At 40.6% G+C, this 13,706-nt stretch overlaps 1 protein-coding gene across 2 annotated transcripts in view; it reads left to right on the top strand.

Moving 5' to 3' along the window:
* The window catches only part of PCSK1 (proprotein convertase subtilisin/kexin type 1), a 99,792-nt gene that overhangs the window by 55,555 nt on the left and 30,531 nt on the right, over nt 1-13,706 (top strand). For both annotated transcript variants that reach the window (XM_040421560.1, XM_040421561.1), the window contains exons 2-6: nt 1,046-1,150; nt 3,024-3,134; nt 8,201-8,347; nt 8,456-8,532; nt 10,314-10,402. In XM_040421560.1, coding sequence (XP_040277494.1) covers nt 1,046-1,150; nt 3,024-3,134; nt 8,201-8,347; nt 8,456-8,532; nt 10,314-10,402 — 529 coding nt within the window. The remainder of the gene's footprint in view (nt 1-1,045; nt 1,151-3,023; nt 3,135-8,200; nt 8,348-8,455; nt 8,533-10,313; nt 10,403-13,706) is intronic.

The following is a 13,706-nucleotide window of genomic DNA, read 5'->3' as shown; positions in this document are numbered from 1 at the left end:
CATTCAGGATTCTGGCAGCAAGTTATTTGTTTATTTATGGCATTGAGACTTCGCTGCTGCGGGAAAAAAAATAGTGTTTGGCACCTACCACACTTTGAGTTGGACTGGCCATCCGTATCTAAAATCTGCAACCATCAGCACGGAAACTGCAGAAAGGGTTAACAAGAACAGAAATGCATGCCTGTAGTTATTGGGAGATATTGTAAAGTGTGCTGAGAAGGAGAGACAGGGATTACTACAACTACGATAATTGTTGCTGCCTTTACACAGCTATTGGAAAAAGTAACCTCTCTGAGATACTTTGGAACTGTGCCTTTGCTGCTATATATTCTACTACTACTCCTATCATCAATTCAGTAAGGCCTGTTTCCTACTGCAGGCATTAGTTCCATAAGCTTTCTGGATCTGGCAGGCATTCTGGTAATGCCAGCAGTGTGAAACAGGTCTAAGGAAATACTTTATCGATTGCAACACACGGGCCTACTTATTGACTCCAACATCCATCCTCCAGCCCTGCATTCGTACACCTGCCTTGCATCCAGCCAAACTGTTCACCATCAAGGGCACCCCAACTACCACCAGGCAGGAGTCCCAGCATCAGGGTGTGTCCCACGAGATGAAAGGGTGCACTCTCCAGTCATTGCATGGCTCTAGGGAGTGCCATGGTGGAGCTAGCCACAATCTACATATACCAATTATTATTATCCTCAGTCATAGTCCCTGGCACAGCGGCACCTGTACCACCTACAGCACCACCTACAGATGCCAGATTATTCTTAAACCTTGACTCTCAGGTATTCCACACTATGGAGCCACAAAACTTTCTAAAGCATCTACTAAACACCAGTGTAATCTGGAGCATCCATATCTGGGATGAATAACCCGAACATCCTCTGTCCTCTGTCCAATGATTGTCCTACTCTGACCCCTGTTAAAATGCCAGTTTCAATTTCTATTCAATCTGCTTATTATGCTTGCTCACAAAAAAGAAATGCTAAATGATAATAATAATGTGGAATTTTTGCATTATATTTTTTTTTTACAGATTGGATCACTTGAAAATCACTATTTATTCAGACTCCCGGCCCATCCAAGGAGAATGCGGAGGAGCCTCCCTCACATAACAAAGCGGCTAAATGATGATGAGCGTGTAAGCTATTTGGTTATAAAAAAAATGTATTATTTTTTTGATAATATGTAGGCACTCTTGGCAATACGAATGAGGAAGGCATGGTTCAGCTAGCATGCGTTTCTGTAGGACCGCGCGAAATCCAAATATTTAGATGAGGGGACCTTTTTGGGTTGAACCATCCAATTATACGTATACAGGCAAAGCACCGGATTCACCAGATATCCTCCTTCCACAACAGCTCTTGTGTGACATCAAAAATCGCACCAATAGTGAAGCACTGTGAATACCATTCACCCGCACTTTAAGCTTATATACTCACAAGCGCAGGTGGAATGCGCCAGTCTGTAGATCTTAAAATCCTCATCTCTCCTCTCTTTTCCTGTAGTACCTAGGAAGGTTTTAAAGTCGCTCCAATAGTGAAGAACCGTCATTCACTCAAACATAAAATCCTTTTATTATACTCACATGTGCAAGTAAAACTTCACGCAATAATAAAAACTCACAGCCTAGTGTTTCTGCCCGACCCGGGTTTCGCTCCAAGCTTCATCATGGTTCGGCTAGCAGTCTAATGTGTGTGCTTCAGACTTTCCCTGACAGATAGTTTTGGGGAGAGAAGGATTGGACAAAGTGAATTTTCTTTTATCTTCCAGGAGATAAGCCGGTGCCAGAGGTGTCCGGCAGCACTTTTCTCCCCTCTCCCATTAAATACACGTACACTTTTGTCCGAGCTGAATGTGTATGTGGGAGAAAGTCAGGAGAGATACCTGCAGCTGTATTTGGCCTATAGGTACTAAATGTTTATGGCCGCCCTCAGACCTAAAAAATTAGAGGTTGCATCATGTTGAGAATTTAACTGGAATTTTGATTAGACATTGACTTTTTGATCTCACTGTTTTTGCATCATGAGACATACTGGAAGAATTGGGAGTGCATGATTCCAGCCAATACAGTCATAATAATGAATACTACTGTAGTTACCAAGAATTGTAAAAATTAGCTGATCACAAGGTCCTACTGCAGGGACCCCAGAGCTATGGAGAGGATCCAGACAGCAAATGTTCTGGACCCCACCAGGGCTACCACAGGGGAGAAATAAAATAGAACATTGCATGGTGCCCACTGAAATCAATTTATTCTCTTTGTACATGTTGTGTTATCCAGAGAAAGAGAGCATGAATCCTCTTATGTAGACGCTCTCTACAGGCTCATTGATAGTCCCAAATCTTTCCTCTACTATCTCTTCCCTATAAAAGTACGGTAGGTTTTATAAGCCAGAAAACCTATGTAAACAAACAGATTCTTACTTCTTAGTGGCAGAAACTAATGTTACAAAATAATAAAAAATAATAAATGAATGAGTAGGTTTTAGGTCCAGACAGATTTTGGTTTGTATAGATGTTAAATTCTGCAAGATTAATGTTATCTGTCTGAAACCCCAAGACTCTAATGAAACTAGTGCAGAAGAAGTTGATAAATACGCTCGGTCTTAAATCACTTGTATATTATAAACAAACTATATAGCTTTAAAGGGGTTCTCCAAGACCAGGAACTCCTATTGAGATTGCCAGGCAGGGTCCAAGGATTAAAAAACATCCCTGTCACCGGCACTCTGGTTCCAGTGGACCGGAAGTACAATGTGTTGTGTATCTGCATGTCACCACTGTTGGCCAATCAATGTCCTCAGTGGTGATGTATTCAGGTATGGCACATGACCGCTGCCACCTCTGAGGGGCTGGAACCAGAGAATCAGTGACAGGTGAGTCATTCTTATATCCCTATACCCTGCCTGACCTGTCTAAAAAGGGTTTCCATGCTTGGAGAAGCCCTTTAATGTTTGAAATGAAATTTTTAAAAGTATACATTGTAAATTACATATTACTGATATCCCTAGGTGTCATGGGCAGAACAACAATATATTAAGGAGAGAAATAAACGTTCCATCTTAAGACAAAACACAGAAGATCTGTTTAATGATCCTATGTGGAATCGTCAGTGGTATTTGGTAAGTAACATGAAAAAATTACAATTACAAAACAGATGCATAAAGATACTACCTGCAGTTCTTACTTATATATATATACAAATACACTCCTTGCTTCTTCAGTTAGTTTATATATTGATAATATTACGCGTGTCACAGATTATTTGTTAGTTTTCATAAAACCAAATATGTAGCCATATGATCAAAACCCATATGTTCCATGTTGCAAGGGCACATCCCAAAATTTTACTTCGGGAGATGGTTTGCCAGGGTTCCTGAGGATGAGAAAAGCAATGCGGCACAATGTAATGAATTAGAATCATTTGGTGTGCACACTAAAGATATGAGAGCAAGGAGGCTAAACTTTTATGATGATTTGGGATGCCCCTGTTGCCTCATGTCCGCCTGTTTATTAACATTATTGAGGAGCTTGCTATTAACTTAGAATGGAGTTTTTGACTAACCTTTTGACTAACCTTTTGACTAACCTTCCTTTAAATTTCATGTTTTTGCTCCTTTGTTGCTGGTTATAGTGAATACTTTGTGCATCTGTATACAGAATCCTTGTAGTCTATTTGTATTTTCTCAGAGTAGCCTGGAGTCTGTACTGCTTCTGCCATTCATTGCTTCCAGCATTAAAGTTAGTTGTTTCCCTATGAATTTTTTTTTGTCTGCTGATTTTTGTTTTTATTTGTTTCTGGCTGGGCTTATATTGCTTTATTACAGATCAGGGTTACAGTAGGTCATGTTAGTGTCTTTATTTTGGTTTGCCATCATTCATCCGCTTTCATCCTGTATATCTTCACCATTTTCTTCATTGCTGGAATCTCCTTCATCCATTTCCCATCATCATTCAGTTCCTGTCCTGGTAAGTTTATGTCTGTATATGTGTTGTCCGCCAGTGTTGATACATGCCTCATAATATCATGTGACCATCTGGTTATTATCCAGTTTGGCCCCCTTTTTAGGCCCCAGGAGTCATTTTTAGTACCTGGGAAAGGTGACTCCTATAGGTGAAGTCCATTTCTAAAGTCTTCAGAACAACACAATAATTTTTATCATTACATTGCTTGTAACACTTTTATTTCCACACCAAACCACAATGTAATGTATCAGACCATAATTTCATATGTACTTAGGGGGTCATTTATTAAAAGCAGCGATTTATACGCTAATCTTAATCCCCATGTGCTGGCTGCGGATGCAACGAAGTTATGTGGAGATGCAGGCCGTGCGGCATGGTTTAAACTACTACAGTTCTTAATAAATAATCCCCTTAGTTTTTAAATAAAAGCAATGTCAGCAATGTAATATTAGACTATACTACTTACTACCAACCTTAAAGAGGACCTTTCATCAGTTTGTACTTTCTAAAATCAATACTTGGCACTGTAGGCCAAGATTAGATATGATGCCGGATTTATGAGGGATCGGTCCTGTCAAACTAATCTGATCAGAGTTCATGAGGAGGTAAAATTTAGACTAGGTGAGTCAATGGATGCCATATATCTTGATGTCTTCAAAGCATTCAATACTATGCTGCATAAAAATTTGGTACATATACTATGTGCATCAAGCAACCAATGAGGAGGAGCACGCTCAGCTTATATGTACCACTTACTCAAGGTCACATGTGGGATAGGTGGGGCAAAAAGTGCACTAAGAGCACAACTATCTGGGGAGTGGCATTCTTGTGCACTTTTTGCCCCACCTATCTCACATGCAAATTTGATTAGGTGGCACATAAAGGTATGCGTGTTCCTCCTCTCATTGGTTTCTTAGTGCACACAGAGGTAACTAGGAGCAGCACACTATATATGCAGGGTCTGCGCTCCTGAATGTAAATGCCCCACGGCATAGGTTGGTTTAGAGTAGGACCTCCCTGACTGAAACCACCTTGGTGCGGGTAGGCGGGCACAGATGTGTGTTGATCAAAATATACACATCACATCACAAGGTTTATCAGTTCTTTCGCGACAAACACAGCAGTGGAGGTGGCTCATATTCATAATAGTGAGATCACCGACATCCATGCAAGCACAGTGCGACGCGCATTACAGAAGTCTGGAATGGTGGCCAAAAAAAGGGTGAAGAAGCTTCGACTTCAATATCGTTATAAGAAGCATTGGCTCGAGTTTACAAAAGAGTATGTACAGGGGACAGTAGAACATTGTATGTACACTCAAGTACTATTGGTATGCAACAGACAACATAGTGTTCCAGCAGGACAACGATCCCAAACATACAGTGCTGCCCATAATTATTCATACTCCTGGCAAATTTTGACTTAAAGTTACTTTTATTCTAACCAGCAAGTAATTATTTGACTCAAAAGACAATAAGACGATGTACAAGAGGCATTATTGTGGGAAAAAAATATTTCTCAGCTTTTATTTACATTTGAGCAAAAAGTGCCCAGTCCAACATGATTCATACCCTTCTCAAAAATCAATAGAAAAGCCTTTATTGGCGATTACAGCACTCAAACGCTTCCTATGATTGCAGACCAGCTTTTTGCATGTCTCCACAGGTATTTTTGCCCATTCATCTTTAGCAATGAGCTCCAAATCTTTCAGGTTGGAGGGTCTTCTTGCCATCACCCTGATCTTTAGCCTGGATTCTGGCTGGGCCACTCCAAAACGTTAATGTTGTTGTCTGCTAACCATTTCTTTACCACTTTTGCTGTGTGTTTTGGGTCATTGTCATGCTGAAATTTCCACTGGTGCCCAAGGCCAAGTTTCTCTGCAGACTGCCCGATGTTGTCGTTGACAATCCTCATGTATTGCTCTTTTTTCATGGTGCTGTTTACTGTGATTAGGTTCCCTGGTCCATTGGCTGAAACCCCCCCCCCCCCCAAAGCATTAGGTTCCCACCACCAGGTTTGACAGTGGGGATGGTGTTCTTTGGGTTGAAGTCTTCTCCTTTTTTACGCCAAATGAAGGAAACATCATTGTGACCAAGCAATTCAATTTTTGTTTCATCTGACCATAACACAGAAGACCAGAAGTCTTCTTCTTTGTCCAAATGAGGCCAAGCGAGCTTTTGTGTGCCTTATCTGGAGAAGTGGCGTCCTCCTTGGTCTGCATTGTGCAGTGTCCATTGGATTGTCTGCCTTGAGACATTGCCACCAACAGAACCCAGATTCACCAGGATGGCCTTGGTGGTGATCCTTGGATTCTTTTTCACCTCTCTAACTATCCTCCTGGCCAGCACAGGTGTCACTTTTGGCTTCCGACCACGTCCTCTGAGATTTTCCACAGTGCGGAACATCTTGTATTTTTTGCTCAAATGTAAATAAAAGCTGAAAAATGTTTTTTTTCCACAATAATACCTCTTGTACGTCGTCTTATTATCTTTTTGGAGACACCTTTGTCATTTCCCGTCAAAAAATTACTTGCTGGTTGAATAAAAGTAACTTTAAGTCAAAATTTGCCAGGGGTATAAATAATTATGGGCAGCACTGTACATCGAGATTGGTAAATAAATGGTTTAATAACAATGAAGTAGAGGTGCTGGATTGGTCCATAGACCAAATCGAAAACTTGTGGGTAGAGGTGAAGGAAAAGCTGTATTCATACTCAAGTCAGTCGACTAGTATGCACCAACATTAGGAACGTGTAGAAGAGACCTGGGAAACGATTTCAGATGAGACATGGTTGAATCTGATCGAGAGAATGCCAAGAAGGATTTAGGCAGTGTTGAAAGCCAAACGGTGGAGTTACAAAATAATAAAAATAAACATTTATAATTTTAGGAGCAACAGTAACAATGCAGTTACATGACAAAAATCTGCATAACTAATCATATGCTAAATAGTTGCAAGTCCAATTTATGAATGAGATAGCAAAAATGATTGTATCATGGTAGTCTCACGTTCGAAGCTGTAGTGGATGGTGAGATATGGAGTCTGGAAATCAAAAGTTCAAAACATTGTTACTCTTTCGCTTGTCAGTGTATGTACTATATGATAAAACACCGAGCGACACTGACATGAAAAAGGAATTTTAGTATATAGTAAATGTGCTGCAACCTGTGTCAGGCAGCTGCAGCCAAGGCTAATAAGATCTTGGAATGCAACAAAATGGGCATAGATGTACATGACACTTTACAGATCACTAGTCAGACCATACGTGTCCAGTTTTGGGAAAAGAAAGACATAGCAGAGCTTCAGCAGGCAATGGGTGGACTACACAGAAAAATTATCAAAATTTAGGTTATTTAGTTTATAAAAAATAGGCTGAAGGGAGATCTAATAACTATGTACAGTATAAATATATCAAAGGTCAATACAGGGATATCTCCCATGATATATTTATACCCAGGACTGTGACAAGGGGACATCCTCTGCGTCTGGAGGAAAGAAGGTTTGTACACAAACATAGAAGAGGATTCTTTATGGTAAGAGCAGTGAGACTATGGAACTCTCTGCCTGAGGAGGTGGTGATGGTGAGTTCACTAAGAGTTCAAGAGGGGCCTGGATGTATTTCTGGAGTGTAATAATATTACAGGGTATAGTTATTAGATTTCCGGAGAAGGGTCGTTAATTAATCCAGGGAGTTACCGTATTCTAATTGCCTGATTGGAGTAGGGAAGGGATTTTATTCCCTAAAATGAAGAAAATTGGCTTCCACCTCATCAGGGTATTTGAACATTCTCTAGTTCAACTTTGCAGGATAATAGGCTGCACTGGATGCAGACCTGTTTTCAGCCTTACAAAGTATGTTGGTATGTTACCCCTCTTGGATTGCTCCTCTCTAATTCATATACCTCCACAAAAAGGGAGTACATGGAGATATATGGTAGATATTACCCTACAGGCTTGTTTATGTGCCATATAAATATAAAATTAAAGTCTTGATGCATAGCAATGTGGACATATAGGTAAATATCCTATTGCATGTATCCAGTGTATGTCAAAGTGCATTTGGATTTGTATAATCATTAACTCTCTCAACATGGCAAATAACATGAAAGACACATTTAGTATTGACACTTTACATCACAGAAGTCAGACTTAAATTTTCAGAATAAGAGTTGACATAAAAAGGGAACTTTATTCAGTCTAATTGTTGCTTTTATATTTTCAGCAAGACACAAGAGTGAACCCATCATTGCCAAAGCTGGACCTCCATGTCATCCCAGTATGGAGGAAAGGAATAACAGGGAAAGATGTTGTTATTACCGTATTAGATGATGGATTAGAATGGAATCATACAGACATCCATGCAAATTATGTAAGTGTAATGTTTAGTTTACTTTTTGGATGTATGAATTTTAACTTGTAGATATTGGTATATGTCTTCAAATAGTAACACAGTTCAACGCCATTTTTGTGTTCTTAGGACCCAGAAGCAAGTTATGATTTCAATGATAATGATAAAGACCCATTCCCACGATATGACATCACAAATGAGAACAAGTAAGCATGTAACACACATTCCTCATCTCATGTGGTGTAGCCTTGTGTTATGATGTTCAGAAATGGGTGCATAATAACCACAAACAGTGTAGGGCATTGAAGTAAGAACCCCATAGCAAGGATCAAATTGGGCCCCCCACACAGGACAGAAGGGTTTCTGCCTGGACCCTTTTCAATGACCCTTGGGCCATTTTTCCACTGCCTCATTTGCTAAAAGTTGTTCCTTTAGAGTGTAGAGTCCTGACCAGGTTTTCATCTCCAGTAGAAGAGGCGATGATCCCAACTAAGACTGGGCCACCTCTTGCCCTGGGCCCATAGCTGTGGCATGGTCTGCCGCTATGGTAGTTATGCCCCTACCGCATTTGCAAAATGCATGAAAATAGTGCAAAGTTATAAAAGGCTGCAAACTCGTTTGTATATCTGCAAGGAATCTGCTTTTTACATTTGTTTGCGGCCACCCTGTACTTGTAGATGACTTCAAGGATAATCAAGCAGATCTACACTTATAATAATCTTAAAGCTACTTTGATACACTATATTATAAAATGTAGCACTTCCATCTTACGTCAGTTACACAGAAATCCCACAGTTCACGCCTTTTGAGACTCATTTCCCTCAAGATATCTGTGATACCTGATTTCAGCATGCATCGATTTCTTGGTGAGCAGCTTGTCCACACGGTTACAGTGTAAAGCAGGAGGGAGGGAGACAGAGGCTGTAGCCCGCTGAGACTGGAGGTCTATTTCAGTCAACCCAAGACTATGATTGTGGCTTAGACCATGCAGTCAAGCTGCAGTTACTTACCATAGCTATCCTAATGGAGTAGAAATAAAAGTAGCCAAGCAAAAATGAGCTCCCTTCTCCAAGACTTTTCTTGAGTTGCACCATTTCTCTAGGATGTGCTGCCCCAGACAATTAGGTTAATTTCCAACTCCCACAGTTGTAGGCATGCCCTAAAAACACATCTCTTTAGGGTGGTTTATAACATCGCCTAATATAACTTTTCTTCATTCACCCCTATTCAACATTATTCCTCAGATCTTTACATCCACCACACCCCAAGCACTCAGAAGCACTGCATATACTGGCTGGTGGCTGGTTCACACAGCTTTATGTTCTGTACTATTTAGATAAGATGGCTGGACCACTGTACACAGCAAGCACTTTTTACCTGGCATCCCCTATAGGGCAGTGGTTAGAATATATTTTTTAGACCTCATCTGGAATTTTGCTTTAAACTACAGCGAGTCATACACATGAGATAACTGTCTGCTGAACACGCATTCACTGATTCCCTACACATGCATGCTTGGCATTGCATGTACTGCGAATGGAAGACTCACCTCATCACGCCAAGAACAAAAGGATCAGGCATGTTGAATTTCAACGTTTGTGGCCCTTCTCTTCCCCAACATCTGCAGTCATTGGAGATTCAGTAGGCCTACATACACATTAGATAGTTGGCTCATCCCCTTGAATATCAGATTTTTTTGGGCCCCATACATCTAACGCGCATGGCCAGTTTAATCATCAGCTTCTTCAACTGAAGCCAGATACTGTACATGCTAAGGATATTTTACCCTCTGATGCTGAAATATGATGCATGATTGTTGTGGAGGAACAGATGGAGACTTATTAACTACTTATAGTAACTTCTATATATGACAGACACGAAATTATAAAATGCATATGAAAACTGCCTCTCAAATGTAAAAAAAAACCATAACCAGTAACTACAAATTGAGTTTAGTACTTTTTTTAAATCTTATTTTTTATTGCAGACACGGCACCAGATGCGCAGGAGAAGTTGCGATGGTTGCAAACAACAACAAATGTGGAGTTGGAGTGGCATATAATTCTAAAGTAGGAGGTAAAAGATGACTCTTAATTTGTTAGTTGCTGAATTATGTTGTTTTGCATTGCTTTTTGTACATCCATTGACTAAAAAATGATGTACCAAGAAATGTTATATGTGTGAATGTAATGATGATATAATGCAAGTGATTACAATATTAGAGCGAAAGGATAAGTTTATTTGGGAAAACTGTATAAGAGGGCTCCAGGACCCTGTTGGGCTGGCTCTAGCCTGGATACAAGATGAGATACGGTTGGCCATGGAGGCATACAGGTTCTGTATAGTATCTTGTGGCACATTTGACCACAGATGTTGCAGCTGGGCATGTACTGTACTGTAGATGATGTACACTCGTAGGTTGCCGAAGCCAGTGTCCAAACTTTGCAAAAGCGGTAAGCTGATCATTGACTGTTGATTACAACTGCAATCTCCATCCAAGCCATCTCTTGGAAGTATTTTCCAATGGAAAACCTTGGTTGTTGGCAACTGTTACCCATAAGTGCCCATATTAACAAAAGAAAAAGCGTATACAATACGCTTTCTGGATGCACCTATGCCCAGTCTGCACTATTCCATACAGTCAAAGATAGAAGACCTGATGAATACTGACCCAGCTGAAGCCAAAGGAGCACAATGGGTCAATCCAATATACAGGGAGTGCAGAATTATTAGGCAAGTTGTATTTTTGAGGATTAATTTTATTATTGAACAACAACCATGTTCTCAATGAACCCAAAAAACTCATTAATATCAAAGCTGAATATTTTTGGAAGTAGTTTTTAGTTTGTTTTTAGTTTTAGCTATTTTAGGGGGATATCTGTGTGTGCAGGTGACTATTACTGTGCATAATTATTAGGCAACTTAACAAAAAACAAATATATACCCATTTCAATTATTTATTTCTACCAGTGAAACCAATATAACATCTCAACATTCACAAATATACATTTCTGACATTCAAAAACAAAACAAAAACAAATCAGTGACCAATATAGCCACCTTTCTTTGCAAGGACACTCAAAAGCCTGCCATCCATGGATTCTGTCAGTGTTTTGATCTGTTCACCATCAACATTGCGTGCAGCAGCAACCACAGCCTCCCAGACACTGTTCAGAGAGGTGTACTGTTTTCCCTCCTTGTAAATCTCACATTTGATGATGGACCACAGGTTCTCAATGGGGTTCAGATCAGGTGAACAAGGAGGCCATGTCATTAGATTTTCTTCTTTTATACCCTTTCTTGCCAGCCACGCTGTGGAGTACTTGGACGCGTGTGATGGAGCATTGTCCTGCATGAAAATCATGTTTTTCTTGAAGGATGCAGACTTCTTCCTGTACCACTGCTTGAAGAAGGTGTCTTCCAGAAACTGGCAGTAGGACTGGGAGTTGAGCTTGACTCCATCCTCAACCCGAAAAGGCCCCACAAGCTCATCTTTGATGATACCAGCCCAAACCAGTACTCCACCTCCACCTTGCTGGCGTCTGAGTCGGACTGGAGCTCTCTGCCCTTTACCAATCCAGCCACGGGCCCATCCATCTGGCCCATCAAGACTCACTCTCATTTCATCAGTCCATAAAACCTTAGAAAAATCAGTCTTGAGATATTTCTTGGCCCAGTCTTGACGTTTCAGCTTGTGTGTCTTGTTCAGTGGTGGTCGTCTTTCAGCCTTTCTTACCTTGGCCATGTCTCTGAGTATTGCACACCTTGTGCTTTTGGGCACTCCAGTGATGTTGCAGCTCTGAAATATGGCCAAACTGGTGGCAAGTGGCATCTTGGCAGCTGCACGCTTGACTTTTCTCAGTTCATGGGCAGTTATTTTGCGCCTTGGTTTTTCCACACGCTTCTTGCGACCCTGTTGACTATTTTGAATGAAACGCTTGATTGTTCGATGATCACGCTTCAGAAGCTTTGCAATTTTAAGAGTGCTGCATCCCTCTGCAAGATATCTCACTATTTTTGACTTTTCTGAGCCTGTCAAGTCCTTCTTTTGACCCATTTTGCCAAAGGAAAGGAAGTTGCCTAATAATTATGCACACCTAATATAAGGTGTTGATGTCATTAGACCACACCCCTTCTCATTACAGAGATGCACATCACCTAATATGCTTAATTGGTAGTAGGCTTTCGAGCCTATACAGCTTGGAGTAAGACAACATGCATAAAGAGGATGATGTGGTCAAAATACTCATTTGCCTAATAATTCTGCACGCAGTGTATGTGCCGGGAAAGCTGCATACACTGCAGACACAATGTGAAAAGACCTGAACATATATATTGACTTGTAAAATATTAAAACACAGTATAAACAGCACGTTTTGGAGATTACTCAAATTCCTTGCATGCATAGTATACAGTAGTGCATTTTCAGACCTGAAGGAACTATGTCCCGAAATATCTACATGAAATAAAATTATGCATATGATATTGCACTGTTCTAATATGTAGTTAGATAAAACATTAGAGATGTATGGTGCCTAGAGGACACAGCCTGTGATATCAACAACATGCATTTCACTGCAATCTGATACTTAAAAATCCATGCAACAATAAAAATGTCTGGAAGTGAATTATCACACTGGCAATCATACCAATATGCCCACAACCCCTCTCCATAGCACAGAACCAGCACCTAGCCAGAATGTATCTTAGCTACAGTATGCCTACCTACTGTATACCTGGTGTGGTATTTGGACCAGAAGCAATGAATGGATTGCTGAGTAGATTGTGTCCATGTCCTCATGGAGCAGCAGGCCGAGCATAAGCCCTACTGCTCCATGCATTCTCTATGGAACTGCTCGGGGTAACACAGTACAACGCTTGCCTATTTCTGGCAGTCGCATAGAGAATGAATGGACTATCAGGGAAATCGGCCTGCTGATCCATCAGTATGGGGACATAGTACCCCCTTTCTCAAGATTGGGTCCCAGCGGTCAGACCTCCACCGATCAATTAGTTATCCCCTATCCTGTGAATATAGGATAACTTTAATACTTGCCACATGTTTGACACCCTGCTCATGAACTGCCAGGTAGAATTCACAATGCATGTATTGAGTATTAATATGATTTTAAGAAAATAGTGTTGGTTATGCATTCATAAGCCTCCAGTATTTCTGTAACAACTGTAGGAAAAAACCATGGAGCATTCATCCACATTGATGTAATGCTAGCAAAATGTCTGACCATGAGCATGAGGTCCCTTCTATACATTTTTGATCAAATAGCATAACCCCGGATGACACTTCACCACAACTACAGGGTGGGCCATTTATATGGATACACCTTAATAAAATGGGAATGGTTGGTGATATTTACTTCCT

The sequence above is a fragment of the Bufo bufo genome, chromosome 2 (genome assembly GCF_905171765.1).
Source record: "Bufo bufo chromosome 2, aBufBuf1.1, whole genome shotgun sequence".
Classification (NCBI taxonomy): Eukaryota; Metazoa; Chordata; class Amphibia; order Anura; family Bufonidae; genus Bufo; species Bufo bufo.
Note: the sequence above shows the minus strand (reverse complement) of the source record. Positions and strands in the feature narration are given on the sequence as shown.